Genomic DNA, 24,743 nt, shown 5'->3' on the forward strand with positions numbered 1-24,743 from the left:
ATGACGATTAGATCGTTCTACGCACGTGACATACAAAAAAGTTGTGTGCGTTATGATTGATAGGATCAAAGTAAACTATCGTTGCTTAGCGTATACTCAGTTTGTATAAATATGCGACGAGTTGCGAGCTTGTGCATGACAAATTGAAACTACATACTTCCAAGGTGTTCAGTACTTTTTTCTAATTTGCTTCATGTCCTTTCGTTCGTTCCGTATTTTCTACCGCGCTTGAAAAATTTACGTCTGTATCGCCATCTTTTGAAAGAATAATATGTACATTGCATGGCAGTGGAAAAAAGGGAATCAACAGCGGAAAGCGGCTATTCTCGAACGAAGGATTCTTTTATTTTTACACGTGAATAATGAAATCACTTTACAGCCGATCGATAAAACATTCTGCTTTGTAGATCTGCATGTACTCGGCTAAAATATTTTTTCATATTTAATTGGTGGTCTAGGTACGAAGAAAGAACTATTTTGGTAGTTTATACATTGTGTCAGTAATATTACTGCAGGTACTAAATGTAAAAATAGTTTAGAGCGTAATTAGAATGGTTCCCTTTTTAAAAGACCTTCCGAAGTTTTTTTTTTTTACAAGAATTTTGATGAATAATGAATTTACGACGTTTCTACAATTCTCATGTTTGACTACTATTGCCGTGGCGTGTCATTTTACCAGCCAATTTCAACCGTTTCATCATATCTATTTTGTTTAGTAAAAGCCAGACTATTTGATGCAAAAAATAAAATTTGCTAATTTTATTTTTTCATCGTTCTTTTCTATTTTTTTTATACAAGAATTTTATCAGACCGCAATACGGTAGAAAATGTATTTTTTCATTTAAAAAACTAAACAGTAGTGACATCTAGAAGTTACACGAGTGATTTCTCAAGAAGATAGACCAAAGGGATAATAAGGGCATGATACGAAGAAAATATATACATACATATATGTAATTTACTTTCAACAATGTATTGTATAAAAGTAATGTCTTTTATTTTCTAAGAATTCTTATTCTAATGAAACAAGACTGTAGTTATCACAGCTGTAATAATATTGTAATTGCTATAACTTTAATTATATGATGAACATTAATATAAACTGAATTTAATGAATGTGATTCTAATACTCATTATTTCTTCAGATTTCATAGATAAAAATATATACATACCTACAATATAATACATATTTTGAATAGGTACTAAGAAAATATTATACAAGAGATTGGGAATATATTTCTATCCCTCGTTTACGAAAGGTAACTTATATTAATATTGATTTGCTATTATATGCATCTCACTTTTAAGTATTCGAGGTATCTATTGTATTTTACGCTATTTCTAACGATTGTTATCATTAAAGCACTCAGGCACTTGATTGCTGTTATAGTTACATTTTAAAGCATATTTATAAACAGTTTGAACAATGCACTAACTTTGTATGAATATGATTTTGTTTACGATCAACTTGATGTTATCTTCAATTTTGTTATATCAATTTCAATCAAAAGATATACAGTAAGATTTGTAATCTACATACATAATTATTATACACTCTAAGATTTCGAAGATGGTTTTTGTTTCTTATTTCGTTGACATTGATTATATCTTTCCATATAATCTAATCATATGCTTGCAAATATAATCAATCATTCATTAACAGTACCAATATCATCATTTTCATTAGATTTGTTTGACAATAAAACTTGATTTTCTTCTTCACCCAAACCATGCTTAATGTACAAAAAAATGCCGGTAGAAATAATTAAAATGCCAATACAGGCAATACCATAACAAGTTATGCTGCCCAGAGATTCCAAAATAATGATAAATTTAATTATATGAGCATAATTACTTGTCAGATAAGCTTCCTGAGTAAACCATAACATTGGTATAAATGTTTTTTTAATATTCTTAAACATGCTGAAAATGATATTTTATAGATATGCTTAAGTTTCACTTACATATATATTATTTGTTATATTATATTTATATTCCATAGTAAAAAGATAAAATAAGAACTTACGACATCTCATGGTCAGGTTGCATCAACAAATTTAATTGTAGTTGTGCATGCACGTACAGTGGAACGCCCGTTTTCTACAAAAATTTTTCTCTGTATAATATAGTATGACATGGTCATTGTTAATTGATACCTATTGTTTTGCGATAATTACCGGTTCTATGGATATTGAAAGTTCGTGTTTTTCTTTACTAGGTTTCATTCCATTGATATTTTCCCTGTAACTTGGATCGGCCAAATAAAAATGTGGTAAACTGATGAATGCTGGAGCACCCCATTTGCATAATGAAATATTTAATGCTCCAGAGGGAACGCATTCTCCTTCGCAATAACACGAACGCGATGGTACTATTGAACCATTGTCAAATATTGTATCGTCACTAATATATTTAGCTCCTATTAATCCTTCGTGAATAGTTGTATTATCATATGTTACTGACATACTCCTATTAACATAATTACCCAAAAAATAGTATGTATTTATTTGATTTTCAGCATTCCTAATAGAAAGTTAAACTCATTACTAAACTTACGTGCAAATATCAGGTACAAAGAAAGATACAGTTTTATTATCAGGTAATGGTGGCCACAAATCACCATTTGTTCCTCTTATTTCTCCACATTCTCCAGGATAATAACTTACTCTGTTATTAAAATTCCATTCTTTGACTATTCCTACATCGAGTAAATTAGATTTACCAGTTAACATATTGAATGTTCCATCATAGGATGCAGAACCATTTCGCTGTGAACAAGACAATATTATAAGTATGCTTCTTCTATGTTATGTCTTCGCTTTAATAATATTAACATGAAATTTACCCCATAAAACCAAGCAAATTTGGTAAATGGAATTTCTGTGAAATTAATTTTTTGTGCTATTTTTAACATAATATCTTCATAGCCTTCAAAAAGTAATTCATTAACAGACTTGGTAATTATTAACTGTTGTCCTACTGATTTCATTACTCTATCTACTATATCACGGAGAATAGGTTTTTTATGTCTTAATGCATATCCGACACTCTGAGAATGTTAGAAAAGGGACATATTGTAATAAGATAGAGCAGCACTTACTATATAGTGTACTATTAAAAGATACATACAGCAGTTACAGGATTTATATTAGTTACTTTATCATTTAAATCTCCTTTTGATAGAGATTTATCAAAATGCCATACCCTTTTCCTTTGATATGTTATGGTATCATTGTCATGCCATTTTTGTTCTACCTTATAGTCAACTTCCCTGTTAATAAAATTTGTACGATGTTGTTTGACTTCTAATTAATAAAAACTATAATATTTGACACAAATTTAATACCTAAATACATAAGGACCCATTTCCACAAAATTTGGTTTTGTTTTAGATTCATTATTTGAAATGAAATCTTCATAGTTAGTTAAATTGAACATGTATATTTTCAGATACATAGGAATTGGCGTTATTTCCCACAGCTTGTAGCTTGTAGACGTCGGTGTTAAAGATAATTGCTATAAAATAATATGTAAAAATTAACTAATGATCATAGCTGTAGGTAAAATTTTTTTATATCTACCGTGTTTAAGATCGATGAATAAATCATAAACCAAAGAATTCCAGTAGTTAATCCAATAATTGTTAATACTAAACCTATTGAAAAAATGATAAGAAGTTTTTTACGAATCGTCATCATTTTATCTGGTTTCTTTGGCCTGAAAAAGATAATACTTCTTATCAAAATATTTTATCAAAATTGTTAAATATGATTATATAGTGAAGGATGCTGGTTATTAATATACAATGTATAATGTATAATGTTATAATGTCACATGCTTTTTAATTGTCTATTAATCTTGGTTGGGCACATTCTGTTGTATTAAGAATACAATTACGATTAAATATTGAATATTTATTAACGTTTGTACTTGCGGCGTTTTTTGTACGCTCAAGTTTGAATATACAATCCATATTTTAAACACTTTTGGTAATATAAATCAGTATGCACATTCACAAATAAATGTTATGGTTAGTATGTAACACAACCAAAACAAGATGAAGGTAGCATTTTATAGGTGTCTTTCAAATGAATAAATATTAAAAATGTAATACCAAATATATAAAAGACTGATAGCGCTGAGATTGCATTAAGAAACATTTTGAATATATTTGTTGTAATATATAGTTAGCGAGAAAAATTCACTTATGCAAAACAAAGATGGTTTGTTCAGACAATAAATATGGTAATATCTGCGCATAATGTATTTCAGAATATAAGCGCTAATATTTGAAAACTTATTATCTCTCAATGTTCCACTGAGTTTCCTTTCCTTTATAAGTTTAAGAACCACGCACTGCAAATAAATACATTTTTATTTCCTATAAGCACAAAATTTCATAATTCTGTATTTACGAAATTCCAGTGATTTCACTTATTAATTTACAGCGGCATCATAAGCAGTAGTGAAACGTACATACGGAAATATTTCTTTTTGTTAAAAATTGTTTTTATAAGATCATTACACAGCATAAAGTGAAAATCAATCTCGTTAAAAGTTCTGTTTATAAGTTTTTTCAATTAGCAATATTTTGTAAAAGTCTTCCGTGACCTCCTGTTATGTCGACAATTACTGTTCCATGATTATTCATAGAGAAAAATATGTTTATTTTTTAAGTATAATAATACCATTATTCATATTATTCCTTGCACTATTTATCTTATCTGTTATGTGTACTTTTTATTCTTATGTTGAATTAGTTATAAAAAAATTTACTCTGATAGTACTTTACTCAGATACCATTATAATCATGCCTTTAAATCGTACATTATGAAAGATAATCAACTTTGTTTATAAATATAATTATCATAAATATAATTATCATAAATATATTCAGCTATCTTAATCGTTTTCTATTAGGGGCAAATCGAAATTCTGCATCTGTCATACAAAGTTTAACGAAACTGTCACGCAGTTCTGAAGATTCCTCGGAAATGAAAAAAGCAATGATTAATAAGTTCGAAACAGAATATTTTCACCAACCGAGTATTTTATTGTTTTCAACATATTAAGAAATGATAAATAACAAGATCTATCCATCTAAAATAAAAATATTTTTTATTAAATTATCAGTTAAAATGTAATCTATATTATCAAACTGAATTAAAAATCAGCAATTTGTTCCATTAGATTAAAAGATTATCTGTTATTATGTACTGAACAAAGTTCGAGATTGATTAATATTCAAAATTGATTGTAAAGTAGGCGGTGAAATTTATCTACAAAACGCGATCGTCATTGCATTTGCATCGATGAGTTTATGTGACATTATTATTCGAGTAAATCGATGTATTACTTTTTGTAGCATTTGTATACTCTAATGAGTCAAGTGTTACCCATTTAAACTTAACTATTCTATCTTCAGAAAACTTGTAGCGCTTTACGTACATTATGCTGCATAATTATGTATAACGAGAATAAATTAAACCGAACTTATGAACCATGATGATTTCATCATGTTTTTACATATCTAATAATCAGACTAATCAGCAATACGAAATTTGTGACGAATTAAATATTCATAAAAAGTAACTAAAAATAGCGATTTTCTCTACTTCAGTAAATGAGTGAAACTATTTGATCGATTACTTTAACTAATCTATTTAAGAGTAAGCATATTAGTAGAGAAGAAATTTTCTCTCTGATATTAGTAATGTTTCGTTGGAATGTCACTAAAAGGAAGTAAATTTGTTTAAATACATACGGAGAAATATCGGTGAAAGTTGAAGAAAGATCGATAAGTACTGTAAATGTGTAAAGCATTATTTAAAAATGAGAAGAAAGTGCATCCTGCTGGAGAGATGGAAGAGTCAATGACTTTCTAATAACACTTTACGTTTATGCATATTTTCGATTATTATATTCTGATTCGTGTAAAATAACGCATGCAATTTTATACTATTTAGTTTATTATTTTAATTATGAACAGCTTTTGTTGCAACAAGGTACAGCGGATACACGTCGATGACCAGTTAATTACGTTAAAAAAAATTTAGAACGCGTGTACTACTACGAACTACAAATGCAAGTAAAAAGCTGATTGATCGAAGTTGGTGGATGTGAAACAAATCGTATGACTTTATTTACAAACCTGTTCGACTATTGAATGAATTTTATTAGAAGATAGACCTAGTAGCGTTATAAGATACTACTAGTGATCAAAGGCCGCCACGTTTTTAAAATGCACTCTGATTAAAATGTATACGGGATATCACATCCAATGATAACAAAATATTATAACACAACTGGCTTGCGCATGTTTTCGAGCGAACACTTCGCAAGGCCGACGCCAACTGAGAGATTACCGAAAGGAAAGGGATCGTTTTGTAGTAAGCAGCTCATCTTTGGCACGTTCCTTCAATTTTATCCCGGTTTATCAGTTCGAATGATTCAACTGATCAAATACTAAAAGAGACCGCGTATTTTGAATTACGCTTTATAAATAACTATCTTTCGAAAGCAAGTATAGGAACAAAAAGGTATTTTTAATTACTGCACAATTTCATTTAATATGATTTTATCATAAAAATATTATATGATACATTGGTGCATACAAATTTTACAAACATGATGACTATGATGAGATAAATGCTTTATTGGACCCTTATTAAAGATTATTATTAGTGAGAAACTAAACAAATAGCACATAACTTACGTTTAAGTACATGAAAAGAAGATAATACTGCTAAGTTTTGCTAAAAAAGGTTCATATAATCAATATTATCTATTAAGTTATTGTGGTGGCATTTGGATTATTCATATCTTCTTGCAACTGCGTGCGATCACGTATTCTTGCACACATTAAACTATATTCTAATACGCCAATTCGAATATTCATTTCGGAAATTTCATTTTTCATTTTAGTAATTGTCTTTTTTATATTTACAAGCGGCGCTATAAAAAATATTGATATTTAAGACATATTTTATATAACATTATAAAATTGCTTAGAAATTACTTACTTCCATCTGTCATACTCGATCCTCGTTCATCCATTTCTTTCTTTACATGCTCTAATTCTTCTGATAATTTATTAAAAATTCTTGTTCTTTCTGTAACACCTCCACTAGTATCTCGATATTGTTCCTTAATTTTCGACAATTCATCTTGAAGCATTTGATATTCCTTCAAACTAGGTTCAAGTTGCCTATTTAAATAGGACTCTCTTGTTTTTACTTTATCTAGAGTATTAGATATATCAATATGTAGTTTATCTAGTTGATTTTTGGTTCCAGTTAAATTTGTTGCTATATTTGTACGTAATTGCTTCATTTGTTCTATATGTGATCTCCAGTCTCTTGAATCTGAAATAGATCTTTCCCATTAATTTTACTTCTTTAATATTTTGTTGGATATTTTATACCTGTCTTTACAGTTACTTTCAGTTGAGGTAAAACTCTTTCCAATTCTAGTTGCCACTCTTCTCTGTTTGTTTTAGATTCTAAAATATCATCAGGTTTTTGCATTTCATTCTACAAAAAAAATTACAAGAAGTTAAAGTATATGATTTCTACATTTTATAAATACATTTATCACTATGTTTACAAAGTTCTGTCCATATAATTTTGTAATATCATCAACATGTAAAATATCTTCATCCTCATCATCATACTCAGCCATCATTTCCTCTTCTACTTTCTCTAAAATTAATTCTGCATCATCATCTTCTACCTCTGGTTCGTTACTTGGTTCGTCAGGTGATATTTCTACTCTAGAAATGTTTACCTGCGTAATATATGATCATACTTATATTGTCTTTATTAAGTATATTTATTTTAATTTACTTCTTCCATTGAAACTTTTGTGCTTTCAATGCTTCATCTGCTAAGTTATCTAAGACATAAATGGCATGTTCACCACTTCCTTGTTTGAGCTTATTGGGTGGAAATTCTATTGGTACATGAATATCTCTTAAATAGTCCAAGATTATAGCTATTGTAGCATTAGGATCATCTGATTCTTGCGGAGCTTTAAAATTCCCACCTGCTTTCCTAATTAACCATGCAGCTAATGATGTGAATGTATAAAATTGCTCTCCTGGATTTGTTTGTGTTACAAAATAATTCCTATATTTCAAATCAATATTTTTTTTACCAATTCATATAATATAAGATTACAACATTTGTATACAATGAATATTACCTATTTATGGCCTTTATTTTAAATTCTGGTAAAAATTGAATATCATAATGTAACAATTTTAATTTTTCTAATAAGTCTTCCATTCTAACATACATAATATAAGAAGCAGATGGAGAAGATCCATCTTCTATAATAATCTTTGGAGTGTCTCGAAACATTCCTATAATTATTATTTTATATCATACTTATAAATATGTTTTTACAAGTAACAAATATTTGTATGAGATGAAATTTGTTCACAGAATAGGACAGGTTTACCTCTTATTCTGTAATGCTTTTTAGAAGTTTCATACAAATAATTTATAAATAATATTTATATTTACATGTAAAAAATATACAGTTTAATTTATTAAATAAATAATTCGTATGTAATTATTTACGTTTCATGCTCTATTGACTAATTTGATAACATGAACATAGATGAGATTTAATATATAGAGTGAACACCTACAAATTACGCAAACTGAAAACTCTAAAGCTCTTTTACAATTTTCGCATATAACATCAGTATATAATTATTAAAGTAATAAAAATATGAAAATGGTAATTTTTATATATGTTTCCCTATTGGCTTTGCTGATTAAATTGAATACAATTTCTAAATATATCGCCAAATATTATAGGAATCTCAACGATATCTCCGATATTTCCGATCTTATCCTAAGTCGGTATTTCAGTCCAGTGAGACGAAATGTTTGAGTTGTTAGATCTATGCTATATCTTATCTGTGGTATAAAATGTGAGTATTTAGTATAGAACTTCCTCTCTGGTGTAGAAAATTCCATTTCATTGCTATCGACAACTAGGGATATTAGTTTGAAACGACTATTATTTTACTATTTTGTAACTTAGAAAACATTCTCGATAGTTGGCAACACTGTGAGTTGTTCATTTTGTCGATTTTGACAATCGGTCACTTCAGTTTTCTCTTAGGTTTATTGAACTTTGCACGTGGGAAGCATTTCAAGTGGTTTTATCTCGAAGAAAGACACTCATGAATCATCAGATTCGATCCTAATGTTATCTAATATCTATTTGTTTGAACTAATAGATCATTAGAATGGGTCTAATATCTGAGCCGTTGTTGTTTGTACTTGCTTTAATCGATACCGGTTCAGTACTTTTCCTTTTGGTATATTTTGTATCCTTTTTATATTTTATAGTTTGACGAAAAATTGCAGTGTTTATATTTTATTATGTATTTAACTTTATAATTCGACTATTAAATTCTATATATAATTTATTGAAAATATGTCTAGGGATTTTTGTGGTAAATTTTTTTTAATGATATTGCAGTAAATCTAATGGCGCCATATCTAATTTTCGACGTTTTTAAGGTAATTTATGTCTTTTATTAATAAAAGACGCACAATGAGGTTCCTTATCTTAAAAGTATATATAGGTCATAACTCTATCAGATTTAGAATGTGATTATTTGAATGCTCAACAGTGTTGTTCAAAGTTAAACAAGGTAATTATACATACACTTTTGTTACAATTATTAATTAATTTAAATATAATAAAACTTATTCTAAATTATAATTATTATTTACTTATTGTTCTGATTAATTATTGTTTATTTAATTAATTATTAATGTACTAATTAAATTGTAATTATATCTTACAGTGGGTGGTACCAAAGCTTGTAGCACATTCAGTCTTAGAATTTTTACTCTTAACACATGGACAATTAATATTGTGCTTAGTGAACTTGCCTATGACACTATGGTTACTCTATGAATACTTTGGAGTACCTAGTGGTAATATGGGAGTTTATGATCCTACAGAAATCCATAATCGTGGACAATTAAAAAGGCATGCAAGAGACTGTATGATCCATCTTGGATATTACCTAATTTTCTTTTTTATTTATCTTTACTGGTATATACATTTTGGATATTTCATTAATTATTACTAAAATTAAATTACTACTTATTACTATTTTTAACTTATATGTTTCAGCATGATCATTGCATTATTAAAAGGAGATCCAATTAACAGAAATGATGAAGGATTGTTACATACGAATTGAGAGCAATGATAATATTTAAACTTTTATACATCTTTGTTCTTTATTTCAGTCATATTTGACTATTTATTTATTTCTATGCTATAAATACCAAATGAAATTTTGTTAACATATATAAAAACCCTGTACCTCATTACACTTACCCATCATTTATATTATATCTTTAACAATTGAAATTCCTTGAATATAAAACTTCCATAATTTTATAGGAACTAACAGTAACAATTTAATTGTAATTATATCTATATTTTATACATATATATATATATATATCAAATGCGGACAAAACACTTTAATTTTGTAATTGTTAATACAAAAAACATTAAATTTGCTTAACCATAACGTTACATATATTGGAAAGAAAAAACGATTAAGAAATTCTAATTAATAATGTAAATATTCTACTTCTATTAAAATGTTGTAAAATACTGAATAATTTGTTTATCCATTGGCTCGTTAAATCAAATTGAATCGGCTTTACTGGTTGCGGTATAAGATTAGATCGATTTAATGAACTCGGTGCAGCTGATTAGTTCTTTTTCTATGTGGAGGGCATATGCTTATTTTTAGCTAAGACCAGAATTAGTATCATAGTTTGCCGAAATCTTTGAATTGCGTTCGAACAAAACATATACATATACGATATAGAAAGGAGAAGGTCACGATTGTAGACAGTATATAATAATTTTATAATTAAAAGTAAAAGAACGTGGAAATAGCAAGATCATAATAGCGTTAGAAAAACTATAAGTAGTACGGTTTGCATTAAAATCAATTTAAGCGCGATAGGCGCACGTGTAGTGCGTCCTCGTTAATCTGGTGGTTTGTGAAACTGAGCGCCTCCTGGCGACGAGGGTAACGGGTGACGGATGACGGGTGGCGGTGCTTGGACTTGCTCGGAACACCTTCGGTACGACGCGCGGAAGAATGTTCTTCTGGACCAAGTGAGTGCGCGAGTGCTCAGAAGTATAAAAACTTTCTCGGTGCACATCAATTGGAAGTTCCTTTTATTGCGGGGCATATGTATTAAATTATTCTTTTCATTTCCATCGTGGTACTAGACAGTGATTTCACATTCTCGTGATTTGTTGTTTCTTCAAAACGTTTAATCAATCGAGACTGACGTCGATGTTGACCAAAATCTTCACGTATCTGTTATCGATATTCATAAGACGGTACCCGCCAGAATTTTGAGACGACGGCGACGGCGTCATTGTCAAAATACGATTTCATCTTTCATTACAGATGATCAGACAACGGCACCTGTCAAGATAAGGTGGTTCACGAGGTGCGTCTAATGCATAAGAAATTCTCGATGAGGCTTACGTCGCCCTCACCGTCACCCTCGCCGTCGTCGTCGCCGTCGCCGTCGCCGTCGTCATCGTTGTCGTTGTCGTCGTCGTCGTCGTCGCCGTCGTCGTCGTTGTCGTCGTCGTCGTCGTCGTCGTCGTCGTCGTCGTTGTCGTCGTTGTCGTCGTCGTCATCGTCGTCGTCGTCGTCGTCATCGTCGCAGTCATCATCGTCGTTGCCGCCGTTGTTGCCGTCATCGTCGTTCTCGTCGCTGGTGCCATTACTGTTGTCGACGCCGTCATCGTTCTCATCGTTTTTTTCTGTATTACCGCTGTCATCAACATTTTGGTTACAGCCATTGACATCATCGTCATTGTCATTGTGGTTATCAAGGTCTTTGTGCTTGTTATCATTGCTACTGGCATAATTAGCCTGCATCGCTTGCTCCTTTATTAATGCATATGTGCTAAGAAGTAATATTGCTTCTATACCAAACTACTCGCAGTATCCTTCAGGCAGGATGGCGGGTAACAAAACAACAGGTAGTGTCTTGCAATTTAGACCGATTGAGGTGTCTCAACAACTACAAGACGGAGAAAAATTCATCAAATGGGATGAGGTATGAGTTGCAAGACAAATCATAGTACAATATTGTAGATTGTATAATTAAATTGTAATATTCAAGCTATGTTATTATATGTATGATATTAATTTTATTTATATTTTTATATAGGATTCTGGTATAGTAACTCCAGTAACATTGAAGGTAGACAAGTTTGGATTCTATTTGCATTGGGTGGATCAACATAATGAGATGGATATGTTGGATATTGCTGTAATAAGAGATACAAGAACTGGGAAACACGCAAAAGTACCGAAGGTATTACATTGTTCTTTCTTTATTCTTTTTCTTTGGTAATTTATGTATTTTAGTTCCTTATCCTTTAATTTAAATAAGTCAATTTATGGTTGATTACGTAACGGACAAGAGTAAAATTAGTTAAATGTTTCATTAGATCTATATATTAGTATGCATTAGGTATAAATATTTGGAAATGAAGCTGTCTTGACTTTCTATAATTATATCATGTTTTTGCGTGGTTGCTAATGACGCACAGCACCACCACATGATAATTATTGACAAATCTATAAATAGAATGTTACCTACTTTATGTCCTCAATGTAGTTCATTTTTTTCAGTCACACCTATCTTTGTACACAATGGACATATTCTTAGTTATATAGGAAACAGAGCCGTTCTTATCTGTTTCATTTTCCTATAAATCAATAAACATTTTCTAAAGTGATATTGTTCGCAGTTTCAGTTAATGTTAGTAGCTTATTGTAATAGAAACTGCTATTATTATTATAATGTGCATAAGCTAATTCCATCAGAATAAATCTTGTTAGGACCATTGCATTGAAATCTTAGATATGTATTTTATCAACATGCTTAGACAAGCAAATGATTTTCAGGATGCCAAATTAAAGCATCTTGTGACAATGGGTTCTCAAGATTCTTTAGAGGAAAAGACAGTAACAATTTGCTATGGATCTGACTTTGTCAATATGAATTTTATTAACTTCTGTACAACACGAGCAGAAGTTGCACAACATTGGACAGAGCAAATTTTTCAGCTCGCGTATAATTTATCTCTATTAAATATCAGCACAACTATGTTTTTACAAAAAGCACACACTAAACTTACACTTGGAGCTGATAAGTCAGAAAAGATTCCTGTAAAGAAGTGAGCACAATTTTCACATGTGTATTAAATTTGATATATAGTACATATAATAAATATATAATACGTATAAATGTTATAAGATACATATATATATATTTTATATATTGTTATTTCAGCATAATAAGAATGTTTACGCAAAACAAAGAAGATCGTAAACGCGTCGAGAAAGCGCTTGATATTTCCGGTTTTCCATCTGGGAAAGTGAGTATAATATTTTATACATTTAATATGAATATGGTTTCCCTGACATTAAAAATTGTATTCCGTTTGTTCTTAGAATGACGTAATATCATTACAAAAATTTCAATTTGAAGATTTTTTCAACTTTTATAAATCTCTTACTCAACGATCGGATGTTGAAAAAGTTTTCGAACGCATCGTAGGCAATAATAAGCGTAGGCTAATGTCCATCACCCAATTTGTTGATTTTTTGAATAAAACTCAAAGAGATCCGCGTTTAAACGAGATATTGTATCCTTATGCAAATGAGGCGAGAGCAAAGGACATTATAAGTCAATATGAACCAAATAAATGTAATGCCAACCGGGGTCAACTAAGTTTCGATGGATTTTTGAGGTATTTAATGAGCGAAGATAACCCAATCGTAGCTTTATCGAAACTTGAATTATCGGACGATATGGACCAGCCGCTTGCGCATTACTTTATAAATTCTAGTCACAATACATACTTAACAGGTACGTCACGTTTGTTACTTTTATTCATAATCGATCAGGCTTTGAATAACGCCTTAAATATCGATTTAAATATATTAGTTCTTATATTTTTTTTAATATTTTTAGGACATCAACTTACCGGAAAAAGTTCCGTTGAAATATATCGTCAGTGTCTGCTTGCTGGTTGTAGATGTGTAGAATTGGACTTTTGGAACGGAAAATTTGATGAACCTGTCATTGTGCATGGGTATTTTTATTTTATAGCAAGATAATTTATTGTATTTGAAATTAAGTATGAAACGCTCCTTTAGAAATATTTTGTAGATATACATTTGTACCTGAAATAAGTGCACGAGATGTAATTGAAGCAATTGCTGAAAGTGCTTTCAAAACATCAGAATATCCTGTTATTCTTAGCTTTGAAAATCATTGTAATCCAAGACAGCAAGCTAAAATAGCTCAGTATTGTAGAGAATTATTTGGAGAAATGCTGCTAGACGCACCTCTTGAATCTCATAAGGTATTTTTAGTATATTTACAGTCATAACATTTTATCTCTAATCTCAGTTTTGTAATGTGTATTATTTAGTTGGAACCAGGACAAGAGTTACCACCTCCATCTTTATTAAAACGTAAGATTATAATCAAGAACAAAAAGAAACATCATCATAAGAAAAAGGAGCATAAGAAGAAGGAACCGACACCAATAACAGAATCTGAAGAAGGAACTCAAGAAAACGAAGATAACGGAGTAACGAATCAAGTAGCGGAGGGAGAGAATGGTACGTCACCAGATATTGTTCCTCAAGTTGAAACAACTGACAAAGATCAGCAAATTGGAAATGGAGACATTTCACATCCCCCTATGCTGCAGCAGAGGCAAAGTAGTAAGGATAGCACTCAGGATGATGAAGGTTAGTATTCATTAAAAAAATTATAGTTGTAAAATCATAACTTTAACTATTATAAAACATAGAAAAAATTACATTTTTCTCTCCTTTTTTGTTTTTTAGATGAAGAAGAGGAATCAAGCACAGAAGAGGATGAATCAAATGTGGAGGACATTAAATGTGATAAAGTGCCTGCACCTGACAAAGTAGCATCTAGCGCGAAAGAAACGGAAGCTGGAGCGGAAATTTCGGCTTTAGTTAATTATGTGCAACCTGTTCATTTCAACAGTTTCGAATCGGCTGAAAGTACGTTCATATGTGTGTATTACAGTAACAATTATTAAATTAACTTTTTTATATTTGATATTATGATTCCATTATTTGATCAATGTTCACAGAGAAAAATCGTATGTACGAGATGTCATCATTCGACGAAAAACAAGCTACGACGCTTTTAAAAGAAAGACCATTAGAGTTTGTAAATTATAATAAACATCAACTATCTAGAGTGTACCCGGCAGGCACGCGTTTCGACTCTAGTAATTTTATGCCTCAAGTGTTTTGGAATGCGGGTTGTCAACTGGTCGCATTAAATTATCAGACACTTGGTATGTTTGTATTTTGAATAAACTTAATATTAATCACGGATTGCGTGTAGACTAATTTGCACCATTTCGTGTGTTAGATCTTGCTATGCAATTAAACTTGGGAATTTTCGAATATAATCAACGTTGCGGGTATCTTCTGAAGCCAGAATTTATGAGACGAAAAGATCAACGATTGGATCCTTTCGCGGAATCAACTGTAGATGGTATTATAGCGGGAACAGTTCATATACACGTAATATCTGCTCAGTTCTTAACAGACAAAAGAGTGGGTACTTACGTGGAAGTAGATATGTATGGTTTACCAGCAGACACAGTGAGAAAGAGATTTCGTACGAAAATTGTTCCAAACAATGGAATTAACCCTGTGTACGACGAGGAACCTTTCATATTTAAAAAGGTAAAAATTAATATTTCTATGTAACTGATGTTATAAATACAAGATTTGATTTATCTGTTTATTAGGTTGTCCTGCCTGAACTTGCTTCAATTAGAATAGCTGCGTACGAGGAATCAGGTCGTTTAATTGGTCACAGAGTATTACCTGTGGTTGGGTTATGTCCGGGCTACCGACATGTCGCTCTTAGAACAGAATGTGGTCAACCATTACCATTAGCAAATTTATTTTTACACGTAATTGTGAAGGATTACGTACCAGATGGGCTGAGTGAGCTTGCCGAAGCTTTGGCAAATCCAATTAAATATCAGAGTGAAACAGAAAAAAGGGAAAAGCAATTATCAGTTCTTACAGATTGTGCAGAAGATCCGGAGGAAATTGATGTAAGGTTTGAGACGTTAAGAATTTATTTATTACTAATTTACTAATATACTAACAAATGCATACTAACATTTTCTAGGATAAGCCTAAAGTTGGTGAAGGAGCAACTTCTTCTAAACCAACTGTAAGTTCGTCGGTCAAAAAATTTCGATCAATATATATAAATCAATTTATTATTATGTCCGTTCTAATGTTTTGTTTTAGGAGGAAATCGTCAAGACAAAAAGATTACAATCTGTCGGTGAATTACCAACACTTACTCCGACATCGACGAATGTTCATGGTAGACCATCTGTTGCTGGTATAAACACGTCTGATTCACAAGATAATGAGCATGGAACGTCGACACCTACGGTTCAAGCCGTTGATGCTTCTACAAATAAAAGTCCAGTCAATGTCAGCGGCAGTAAGTATCGATTACCTATCACGTTCTATTTAGAAGATATAAACAATTGTTTTATGATACAGTGAGTGATGAAATAGTGGCTGAATCATTAGAAAAATTAATGGAGAACAAACTCGTCCGAGAGAAAAAAATGGAGCTTGAGAAAAAACTCGAATCATTACGGAAAAAGCATGAGAAAGAAAAATTAAGGATGCAAACGCAAAAAGGATCTATTGATGGTGAAAAGCACAAATCGAAATTTTATGTCAGCCATAAATTAGTGAAACGGTTGTCGAGTAGGAATATGTGAGTTAATGATTTTTATTCAAGCAACCCCGTTCATGTATAAACATGATTATATATTTTTATATCTTTTTATAGTTTTTCAAGCGAAGTAGGGTTGAGCACGTTAGCTTTAGCAGAAACATCAGAATGCCCAGACATAGAAAATCGCGAAGGAAATGGTGGAGCTCCAAAGGGACTTCCCAGAAGTCAGAGCGAACGTTTGCTGGCTGTATGTAAAGCTCATGTGCAACAAGAACGGGAACTTCAAGAAAAGTATTATGAAAGCTTGTTTTCAACAGTAGAGAAAGTAATGAAAACCTCTCAATCTAACCAATTAAAAACATTGAGAGTACTTTTGGAACGAGAAACCGCCGATGTTATGAGAAAGCTTCAAGCCACGAGGCATGGAGAAGTGTGTTTCTTATATTATCCTATAATATATATGATATATAAAATATAATGCATAAAATGTATTTCCTAAATTACGTATCAGCTATTGTAGCAGCCGTTTGTATTTAATCGTAGGTGAAACAGCTAGCAAAAGTACATAAAGATAAAGCCGAGCTAGATCGTATGAAGAGGGAAGTTGCAAAGTCCACGGTTGAAAAGGGCGTGAATGAATGTACACGGTTAACGAAAATTTATGAGAAAAAGAAGGCAGAGCTGGAACGACAGCACGAACAAGTTCGACAAAGGCTAGAAGCAGAAAGGACAAAGGTACAAATTTATGACATTGTGTTTAGTTTAGGATTATCAATTTGTGTAATATGATGGTAACGATATAAGATGTATGTTTCCTTATATTCAGATCAAAGCATCTCTAATGGCAGAGTACAGCAGTCGATGTAGTAAATTCGAGAGTGGGGAGCTACCTTTGTCGCCATCCGGCGGAACAAGTATGCCGGAATCTCTTAGTGGGAATACGTATTGATTGACTAAAATGATCGATAATTTAATATCGATGTCTCGTAATGACATGGTTGGAATATTCTCAAATCCATGGCAGTAAACTGCTTTTGCTGAAAGCGTGTATCTATTTGGGAAGTTGATAGTAACAGATTGTGCGTTGCGCATCCCAAACAAAAAGGGGTCGCAGCGGCGGTGTAATGATAGAAAATTCGTGAAGTCTACGCAGTTACCTGTGTTTTGCTAAAATAATTTTATTTACTTCCAAAAATCTCCTTTGCAAAACGTGCAGCATTTATAAGGTGATATATGATTTCGATGAGCAGAACGCCATCAGATTAGAAGGTAATTGTTATATGATGTTTTGTCCACAAAGCATTTTATAAACGTCTTACGTACGAGGAATGTCTTTTGAAAAGATTTAATGATCTGATAAGCAACATTTTAACTGATTGCTACGGATAAATGCGTTCAAACACGAGAATCTCGTCGCATATGAGTTATTATGAAAGGTTCGGCGTTGAATAACGCGTTAAGACTATTTTCTATTTACTCAAAGTTCTTTGAAAGATTAGTAATATATATCGATCGATTGTTTAATCGATTGATTCTCTGCGCATGCGGGAACGCCATTTTGATCTCAACACGGAAAGTAGCATTGACCATTGCGTTCGCAAGGATAGGACGTTTATCTTTTCTTTTCTTTTGTTTTCTTTTTTTATTCGATGTTACTTACGCATAGTATTAAACGCACTATTCTCTTTACATAAAAGATCATCGTTGTCAGTGCCGAGATTTTGTTCCATTTTAAAAGCCAATGAAATTTCGGAAGGTAAGAGCGAAGAGTATGACTATGTGAGAGAGGTACACGATTCTAAATAAGAATAATGTTTCTAAGTGCTACTATTTAACTTGTTATTATATGTATAAGATGTTATTTAATTAACAAGTCGATGTTAAATCGCGTTCCAGGATACTCGGGTTGTTTATAATACGAAAAAACATTACTGATCGGTGTGTTGGTCGGACTTTGCCGAATTCAAAATGCGACGATAAAGGAAGTACGTTAGTGAGAGTGAAATCTCTTTGGCCTAGAGGTAAGGAACGCGATAAAGTTTATGATTCGGATGGGCGTGTGCGTGATTTGATATATTTTTGACTGAAAGTACTCCGTATAAAGACATTTTTTGAATAGTCCGTATTGTGAATGATAAAGAGACCGTATTGTATAAAGAAAGCAAATCTAGAAAAAACAAAAAAAAACAAAGAAGAAAAAAGAAACTAAATATTAATGGAAACGTTTCTAGCGTTTTTGTACCGCGCGATTTCATGCTGCAGCCATTTTGAGGCCGGAGCGAAACGATTGGGGCGAGCCTCTTTTAGGAAGACAATCAAAAATGTTACGCTGTAACATTGTCCTTGTTGTTTCTAATTATACGATAATTTAAGTAATTCGATATTACACATACGTATTATATATATATATATACACACATATATCTTAATATATATATGTATATTATACATACATACATATGTGCATACATATGTACATATATATGTATATTCTTAACAGTTATTACAAATTTGGGGTTAAACGCCACACACCTATGCATTGTAAATCTTTCTCGTGTGATCCATCGCATTAATTTATTTGGTAATCGTCATTTCGGTACGTCGGAAGTATCGAGAATCGCGAGCTTTTACAAAATGTCGTTTTATTGATGATTCGTGCTCATGACCGATATACCATTACATCTTATAATATGCAACATGTGTGTATATATATACACACATACACGCACGCACACAAACATTCGTATACATTCACGTGCACAAACAAAACGTAATCGTGATCAATGCGAATAGAAAGGAAAGGAGTACCTTTGCAATTATAATACTGTCGTCGTTTATGTTGCGCCGACGGGTTACGAGCGGATCAATCCCTTCGATTTGGAGACTGAACTTGATCCTGAATCGTTGGTAAACTATTGTCTGTTCTTGATTATTTTGCCACCGTCGATTTATTTATTTAACGGGGCCTCTTTTATATTACGATGTACAAAGTTTCGTGTGTCTTGCGAAAATTTCAATCTGCACAATGAACGTTTGCGTAACTTGTTAGTGTTTAGGCTCGTTTCATTTTGACCATTTTTGCGAGATATCGCGAAAAGGGAGTCAACGTTCTCCGTGTTGCGCAGTTCTACGCTCCAATTGTACATGTTAGTTTTGTGTAAATTTATATCTTTAGGGTTACTTCGTTTTTCTAAAGATCATTTGACGCAACAATTTTTATGAAATTTTCTTTTATCGTATTTATAATTTGGACGATTTTACAATGAGTCAATGCAACCAACGATGTATGAATTGGGTATACACTGTTTTCTCGAGGCATAGAATTTTTCTGGTAGTAGGTATGCGAGCGATTCGTACGGTTTAGTTGGTCGACTGAAGTAGAATATGCGCTCGATAACGGAAAGATACTGACGATAGCGAAAATTGCAAGTCCTATGAGAAACATAGTGAGAAGGTATCCTAAACCTCTAGCAATGTTATAGTAACTGGCTGTTTAATTCATGTGCAAAACACTGTATTTTTGTTATTATAAGATGGGTATTATCGTATGTTGCGTATCCGGCAGAAAGAGATCAGTTTAGCGTTAGGTAGTTTAGCGTGTCCGCTTAAACGTAGCTGTAGATTTCCATCCGGATGAAACGGTCGTACACGTCGAGTTACCATTTCCTTAAGTTTATGTCGATTTATCGTGATTGCATTTCTCAACGAGTTACCATCTTCCACAAGAGGAGAAGGAAAAGAAAAATGTTATACGTTGCGGTGGACTCGATTGGTGAGAATATTTAAGTCGAGAGGAAATCAGTGATAATCTATTAAAAGATGAGATAATGTAAATGTAAGCGGGTATAATTTAAGTAGCGGTAGTCATTGGACTACCTGTAGCGTTCTAACGCGAGAGAAATCAATAGTATATTATGCTAAGTCGTACAAGATTATCGGAAGTTTATATATATATTATAATATGTATACATATATATGTAATGTTCGTATACACATTATACGTGTGTCGATGTCTTTCTGATCGTTTAGTCGCAACGATGCACGCCTCTCGCATCGCTGATCCTTGCGATACCAAACGGGTTCAACGGGGTGAGGAAGGAAGTTGGGGTACCAGAAGATTTTCACGATTCGATGCAAAGCACAATGTTCGATAGATTTCCAAGAACCGTACAGGTATCGCGGCGATGCGTGGGCGTAAATTTCTCCAAACGCTTGTATAGACAAGAGCGGAACGTTTTACGAATAATCGAACTGCGAAGAGAATCAGTTCCTCGATTAACCAGGTTACGTGTGTTGCGGCGATATCGAACCGCGTTGAATACGTTTCGATTGTTCGTATCTATAGTTTTGCCGCAAACATTTTGGTCTCGCGAGCCGGTGTGCAAAAGTCCTCCGAGAAAATCGAGTCAGGTTCGGCTCGCGCAATGCATTTTCTTTGAATATTTTTTTTTCTCCGCGCGCCATATCTTAAAGATATCGCACAATTCAATCGGGACGATCATCGTTTCGTCCTTTTCCTATATTCCTGTAATATGCATAATGCGTACGCGAGCGCCATTAGAACGTCTTCGAGAGACAGGTCGTCTGAATGTATTTGCTATCTGTGCCAGCGTATACGCGCTCGTATATTATGTATATTACACACGTACCTAATGTATAAGTATAAGAAAGAACTAGGCTACGAGGACAGATATTATATTCATGTTGATATATTATGTGTTGTTGCTGTTGATGTTGTTAATAGTAGAGTAGCGAAAAGGTGGCAGTACTAGTATAGTCGTTGTTCATATAAAGTTAATGCGAGGCTAGTTTTGTGTTACTTGTATACGATACATCGTCGCGTAATCCATACGAAGACAAATCGGGACACTCGCTATATCGTATCAGCTGTCGTATCGCGAAGCTTGCCAAAATTGAAATATGTTTTCCCGACGGAACGAACGATCGCGGCTGATCGAACGGCGGCGATTCGTGCGAATTGCGCGCACATTTTATCGGCGTATCGATTAAAAGAGACGCGACAAAGGGTGTACAGATTGTACGTACACATTGCGATTGTATGTTGTAAGGAATTTTGAAACGGCCTATCGACGATCATGACGGTTTGGAATGTCGTTCACGTTCTTTTTGAAATACCATGCGTGAGATTTTTGAAAGGACGTTTAGTCTTTTCTTCCAGGAGTTTCGTTAATCACGTGTGCCCAGGAGAGTGTCTCGCGCGAACAAGCGTCAACCAAAATTCGATCGTGTTTATTATATGGTCTCGCGTTACAATTTCCACCTCGCGCAATCTTTTTCTATGATACCGTACAATTATCCGGCTCCCGTATAACAAGGATCTCTTGTGAAACAACGATTCTTCGTACCTGACTCGATTCGTCTGTCGGTCCAACGTTTTCCGTGAGCTTATTCTACAGAACCGCGAAGCGCGATAAAAAGCGAGCAGAGAAACAAGCACGCGAGAACGGGACACGCTTTCTTATCGCATTCAAATGCCAAGCTCTGCAAACAAGCCGTTGTTCTCCGATCGTCAAGTCTGTCAATTCTTCGATGCTTCGAATGTTCTTCGATGTTCGGTGTGATTTTTCATTCTATCGACTGGTTCGTTCTTCTTGCGATCTTCTAAATAGTTGTTTTTCTCGCATTGTTTCTCGATTATCGAGCAGAGTGTTCTTATTGTTATACATGTAGTTCTTTAGCCTTGTCGAACATGTATCGTCATGATTATTCTTGCCTTCCACTTTAAGCGACTCTCCATAGTTCGATGCGGGGACACGAAGCAACGTAATTTCTACGGCATCGTATCATAAGCGTTTGTGTCTTTCTTTCTTTGAAACAGGCTGGTTGGTTCGCCGATATTTTCTTCTCATTAATCGGTATCCTTTGGAAAGCTATTTGAGCTAAATTTATTGTTCCCTATGTATCGCGTAAGAAACAGTGGTATCGATCGTCGCGGAATATTTACGGACGATTAGTAACGCTCGATCCGTTTGCGATGTGGAGACGCGTAATATAACCGCGTTTTTCTTCCGCAAATTAGAACGACAGGTCGTGTGTCGCGCGTAGTTTGTTTTCTCTCGGGGTTACTTCCACGCCGCAACGGGTACGGTCGATTTCTTTCGTCGGCCGTCACGCAACACACCGAGAAAATGAAGGGTTTCGCCGTTTGGTCGCGTCCACGAGCTACCACTCGGCTCCCTCGTCTCGTCCCTGGTTATTGTTAATTGCCCGTACAAAACCGTGCGTACCTATTAACCGTAAATTACGAGTCGCTTCCACATTAGACCGGCCAGGGGAGAATTATTCGTTGTAACGTTCTCAAGATCTTGTCCTGATACATATTTTAAACTACTTTATACCGTCGCCGCGCGCCAATTGATTTAACGCGGTAATTTAATTTTCTGCAAAAAGTTACTTTTTCGTGGTACGCGTGTTACGCGTACAAACACGCAGCTGTTACAGACAATAATTTCGCCTCCCTAACTTCCGGAAAAAGGTGGGAGTTTCGAGAAGAAGTTTTGGGTCGGCGTTTTCTGTTCGGTTTTCCATTTCAACGTAGAATCTCATTTCTAAGATCTTTGAATACGAAAGCATTCGATTATTCGATAATCAATCGCAAATACGAAAACCACTGGAGCCGCGTCGATTCTGGGTATCGACTTTGATTTATTCGCGCGCCTTCGTCTCGTATACTTCAGTATTCGTCGTACTATGTTCCCTTTACGGTTGAAATAACGATAAGCGATCAGGCTTAAATTCTACGATGTTCATAGACTCAACTAAATGCGTGCTTGATTTCCTTTAATACTACGCGTAATATCCTATAAACGTAGACTCGATAGGTATGTTAAGCAAGATTGAACAGTATCGATCCGCGAGTCGAAAACTATTTGTAATCGATGGTTAGCCGCGATGCCGTAGAATCTCGTTGCAACGCACATCTCTTTCAATCCGCGGAACGCGAGCCACGTGTCGCACGGACGTGTTTCATTCTTTTTGTTTCCTTATACCGTTGTCTGTGTTCTATTCTCTGGTTGATCTGCCACGATATCGACGTGTCCCCGCGATCTATGGGTTTGTCGAAAGCTTCATTCGACACTTGTCGCGTACTCCTCAAACTGGCCCTCCGTTTCCACTAGTTGTTCACGCGACGATCAACCCTTTCGTCGCGGTGAAAAATTCACACCAGATCTTCCGTAACGATAAGACTTTTTTGAATCGTTTTTTACATATATGTATACTACTTCCACCTTTCTGTCGAGTCGCGTGTTATCGCCATCGCGACTTATCGGTTATCGTTCCCCCTTTGGACTGTTTTCCTATATTTTGGGATATTTTTCGATTTCGACGCATTTACATTGTTTCTCGCTTAAGCATAGGTCCGTGTTATAGATGTAAACGCGATAGAGACAACATCGTAGACATGCTGCACGTTGAAACTTTTAACCGACATCGATCTCTGATTCACGACGGTCAGTTTCAGTCCGTGATAGTCAATCTCGAGTTGTTTCCATATAGAGTTTCGGTACCGTTCTCGTCGAGTGATCCGCGACCGTTGTTCTCTCGAGTAAACGAGTAGAACATCCACGTGACGAGTTGAACTCTTTGCCGAATCGCGTGAAACGAAATCCTGGCGATTTACGCCCCATCGATATTCTTCTTGTTTCTAGTATGGTGATTAAATTTGTTCGGACTTGGAGGAAGCGTCGTAATACCGAAACAATCGATGTCAACTGACTTATAAACTTGGGTGTATTTTTTAGGAAGAAGTGTTAGTAAAATTGTTATTCCCTGTATGGATATCGTAAGCACCGTAAAACAAAAAAAAAAAAAAATAATAACAAACCCACTTATATCCGTATGACGATATATGAA

The 24,743-nt window shown here is 33.6% G+C and overlaps 5 protein-coding genes across 16 annotated transcripts; 2 read left to right on the forward strand and 3 right to left on the reverse strand.

Annotated features, from left to right (window-relative positions):
* Positions 1-973: 973 nt before the first annotated feature.
* Positions 974-6,413, reverse strand: LOC126867851 (protein croquemort-like). Of its 6 annotated transcripts, none has more exons than XM_050622872.1 (9): positions 6,152-6,413; positions 3,582-3,717; positions 3,347-3,516; positions 3,130-3,271; positions 2,846-3,049; positions 2,557-2,768; positions 2,178-2,469; positions 2,027-2,100; positions 974-1,923 (listed from the first exon to the last, which is right to left on the reverse strand). In XM_050622872.1, exons 2-9 carry the CDS (start codon positions 3,696-3,698, stop codon positions 1,650-1,652), a joined length of 1,485 nt encoding a protein of 494 aa, XP_050478829.1. In that variant the 5' UTR covers positions 3,699-3,717; positions 6,152-6,413; the 3' UTR covers positions 974-1,649. The 6 variants fall into 6 exon arrangements, with proteins under 6 accessions (XP_050478829.1, XP_050478823.1, XP_050478825.1 ...); XM_050622866.1 differs by lacking the exon at positions 6,152-6,413 and adding an exon at positions 5,765-6,053; XM_050622868.1 differs by lacking the exon at positions 6,152-6,413 and adding an exon at positions 4,115-4,346.
* A 147-nt stretch (positions 6,414-6,560) lies between these two features.
* On the reverse strand, positions 6,561-8,809 carry LOC126867852 (intraflagellar transport protein 57 homolog). The gene is made up of 7 exons (XM_050622873.1): positions 8,461-8,809; positions 8,203-8,362; positions 7,845-8,126; positions 7,606-7,771; positions 7,424-7,532; positions 7,023-7,364; positions 6,561-6,954 (listed from the first exon to the last, which is right to left on the reverse strand). The coding sequence occupies exons 2-7, from the start codon at positions 8,358-8,360 to the stop codon at positions 6,788-6,790; spliced, it is 1,224 nt and encodes a 407-aa protein (XP_050478830.1). The 5' UTR covers positions 8,361-8,362; positions 8,461-8,809; the 3' UTR covers positions 6,561-6,787.
* A 183-nt stretch (positions 8,810-8,992) lies between these two features.
* On the forward strand, positions 8,993-10,352 carry LOC126867854 (protein cornichon homolog 4). Its single transcript, XM_050622878.1, has 4 exons — positions 8,993-9,343; positions 9,605-9,673; positions 9,830-10,083; positions 10,165-10,352. The coding sequence occupies exons 1-4, from the start codon at positions 9,263-9,265 to the stop codon at positions 10,232-10,234; spliced, it is 474 nt and encodes a 157-aa protein (XP_050478835.1). The 5' UTR covers positions 8,993-9,262; the 3' UTR covers positions 10,235-10,352.
* On the reverse strand, positions 10,159-11,959 carry LOC126867855 (uncharacterized). Its single transcript, XM_050622879.1, has one exon. The coding sequence runs from the start codon at positions 11,957-11,959 to the stop codon at positions 11,513-11,515; it is 447 nt and encodes a 148-aa protein (XP_050478836.1). The 3' UTR covers positions 10,159-11,512.
* On the forward strand, positions 10,943-24,713 carry LOC126867849 (1-phosphatidylinositol 4,5-bisphosphate phosphodiesterase classes I and II). Of its 7 annotated transcripts, XR_007690436.1 has the most exons (21): positions 10,952-11,175; positions 12,027-12,140; positions 12,255-12,401; positions 12,998-13,269; positions 13,386-13,470; positions 13,547-13,964; positions 14,070-14,190; positions 14,268-14,463; positions 14,533-14,857; positions 14,957-15,139; positions 15,232-15,441; positions 15,519-15,838; positions 15,904-16,218; positions 16,296-16,340; positions 16,421-16,622; positions 16,685-16,907; positions 16,983-17,298; positions 17,412-17,603; positions 17,695-18,624; positions 18,765-18,889; positions 19,100-24,713. XR_007690436.1 is itself a non-coding variant. In XM_050622863.1 (19 exons), the coding sequence occupies exons 1-19, from the start codon at positions 11,101-11,103 to the stop codon at positions 17,815-17,817; spliced, it is 3,882 nt and encodes a 1,293-aa protein (XP_050478820.1). In that variant the 5' UTR covers positions 10,952-11,100; the 3' UTR covers positions 17,818-24,713. The 7 variants fall into 7 exon arrangements, 3 of the variants coding, with proteins under 3 accessions (XP_050478821.1, XP_050478820.1, XP_050478822.1); XR_007690435.1 differs by having other exon boundaries at positions 17,695-18,889; XR_007690433.1 differs by having other exon boundaries at positions 18,765-24,713.
* Positions 24,714-24,743: the final 30 nt, after the last annotated feature.

Source organism: Bombus huntii, chromosome 7 (assembly GCF_024542735.1).
Source record: "Bombus huntii isolate Logan2020A chromosome 7, iyBomHunt1.1, whole genome shotgun sequence".
NCBI lineage: Eukaryota > Metazoa > Arthropoda > Insecta > Hymenoptera > Apidae > Bombus > Bombus huntii.

Excerpts from the sequence above, each read along its gene's own strand:
- LOC126867852 (XM_050622873.1), bottom strand. The coding sequence starts at position 8,360 with ATGTTTCGAGACACTCCAAAGATTATTATAGAAGATGGATCTTCTCCA. Across the intron at positions 7,533-7,605 it reads AATTATATGGACAGAACTTT|AATGAAATGCAAAAACCTGA; the intron begins GTAAACATAGTG and ends TTTTTTTTGTAG. Across the intron at positions 6,955-7,022 it reads ATCGAGTATGACAGATGGAA|CGCCGCTTGTAAATATAAAA; the intron begins GTAAGTAATTTC and ends TATTTTTTATAG.
- LOC126867851 (XM_050622866.1), bottom strand. The coding sequence starts at position 5,823 with ATGCTTTACACATTTACAGTACTTATCGATCTTTCTTCAACTTTCACC. Across the intron at positions 3,718-5,764 it reads ACTTTCACCGATATTTCTCC|GCCAAAGAAACCAGATAAAA; the intron begins GTATGTATTTAA and ends TATCTTTTTCAG. Across the intron at positions 2,470-2,556 it reads TTTGTACCTGATATTTGCAC|GAGTATGTCAGTAACATATG; the intron begins GTAAGTTTAGTA and ends TTATGTTAATAG.
- LOC126867849 (XM_050622863.1), top strand. The coding sequence starts at position 11,101 with ATGACGGGTGGCGGTGCTTGGACTTGCTCGGAACACCTTCGGTACGAC. Across the intron at positions 13,270-13,385 it reads GAAAAGATTCCTGTAAAGAA|CATAATAAGAATGTTTACGC; the intron begins GTGAGCACAATT and ends TTGTTATTTCAG. Across the intron at positions 14,858-14,956 it reads TAGCACTCAGGATGATGAAG|ATGAAGAAGAGGAATCAAGC; the intron begins GTTAGTATTCAT and ends TTTGTTTTTTAG.
- LOC126867855 (XM_050622879.1), bottom strand. The coding sequence starts at position 11,959 with ATGCAGGCTAATTATGCCAGTAGCAATGATAACAAGCACAAAGACCTT.
- LOC126867854 (XM_050622878.1), top strand. The coding sequence starts at position 9,263 with ATGGGTCTAATATCTGAGCCGTTGTTGTTTGTACTTGCTTTAATCGAT. Across the intron at positions 9,344-9,604 it reads TTTTCCTTTTGGTATATTTT|GTCATAACTCTATCAGATTT; the intron begins GTATCCTTTTTA and ends AAGTATATATAG. Across the intron at positions 9,674-9,829 it reads GTTGTTCAAAGTTAAACAAG|TGGGTGGTACCAAAGCTTGT; the intron begins GTAATTATACAT and ends TATATCTTACAG.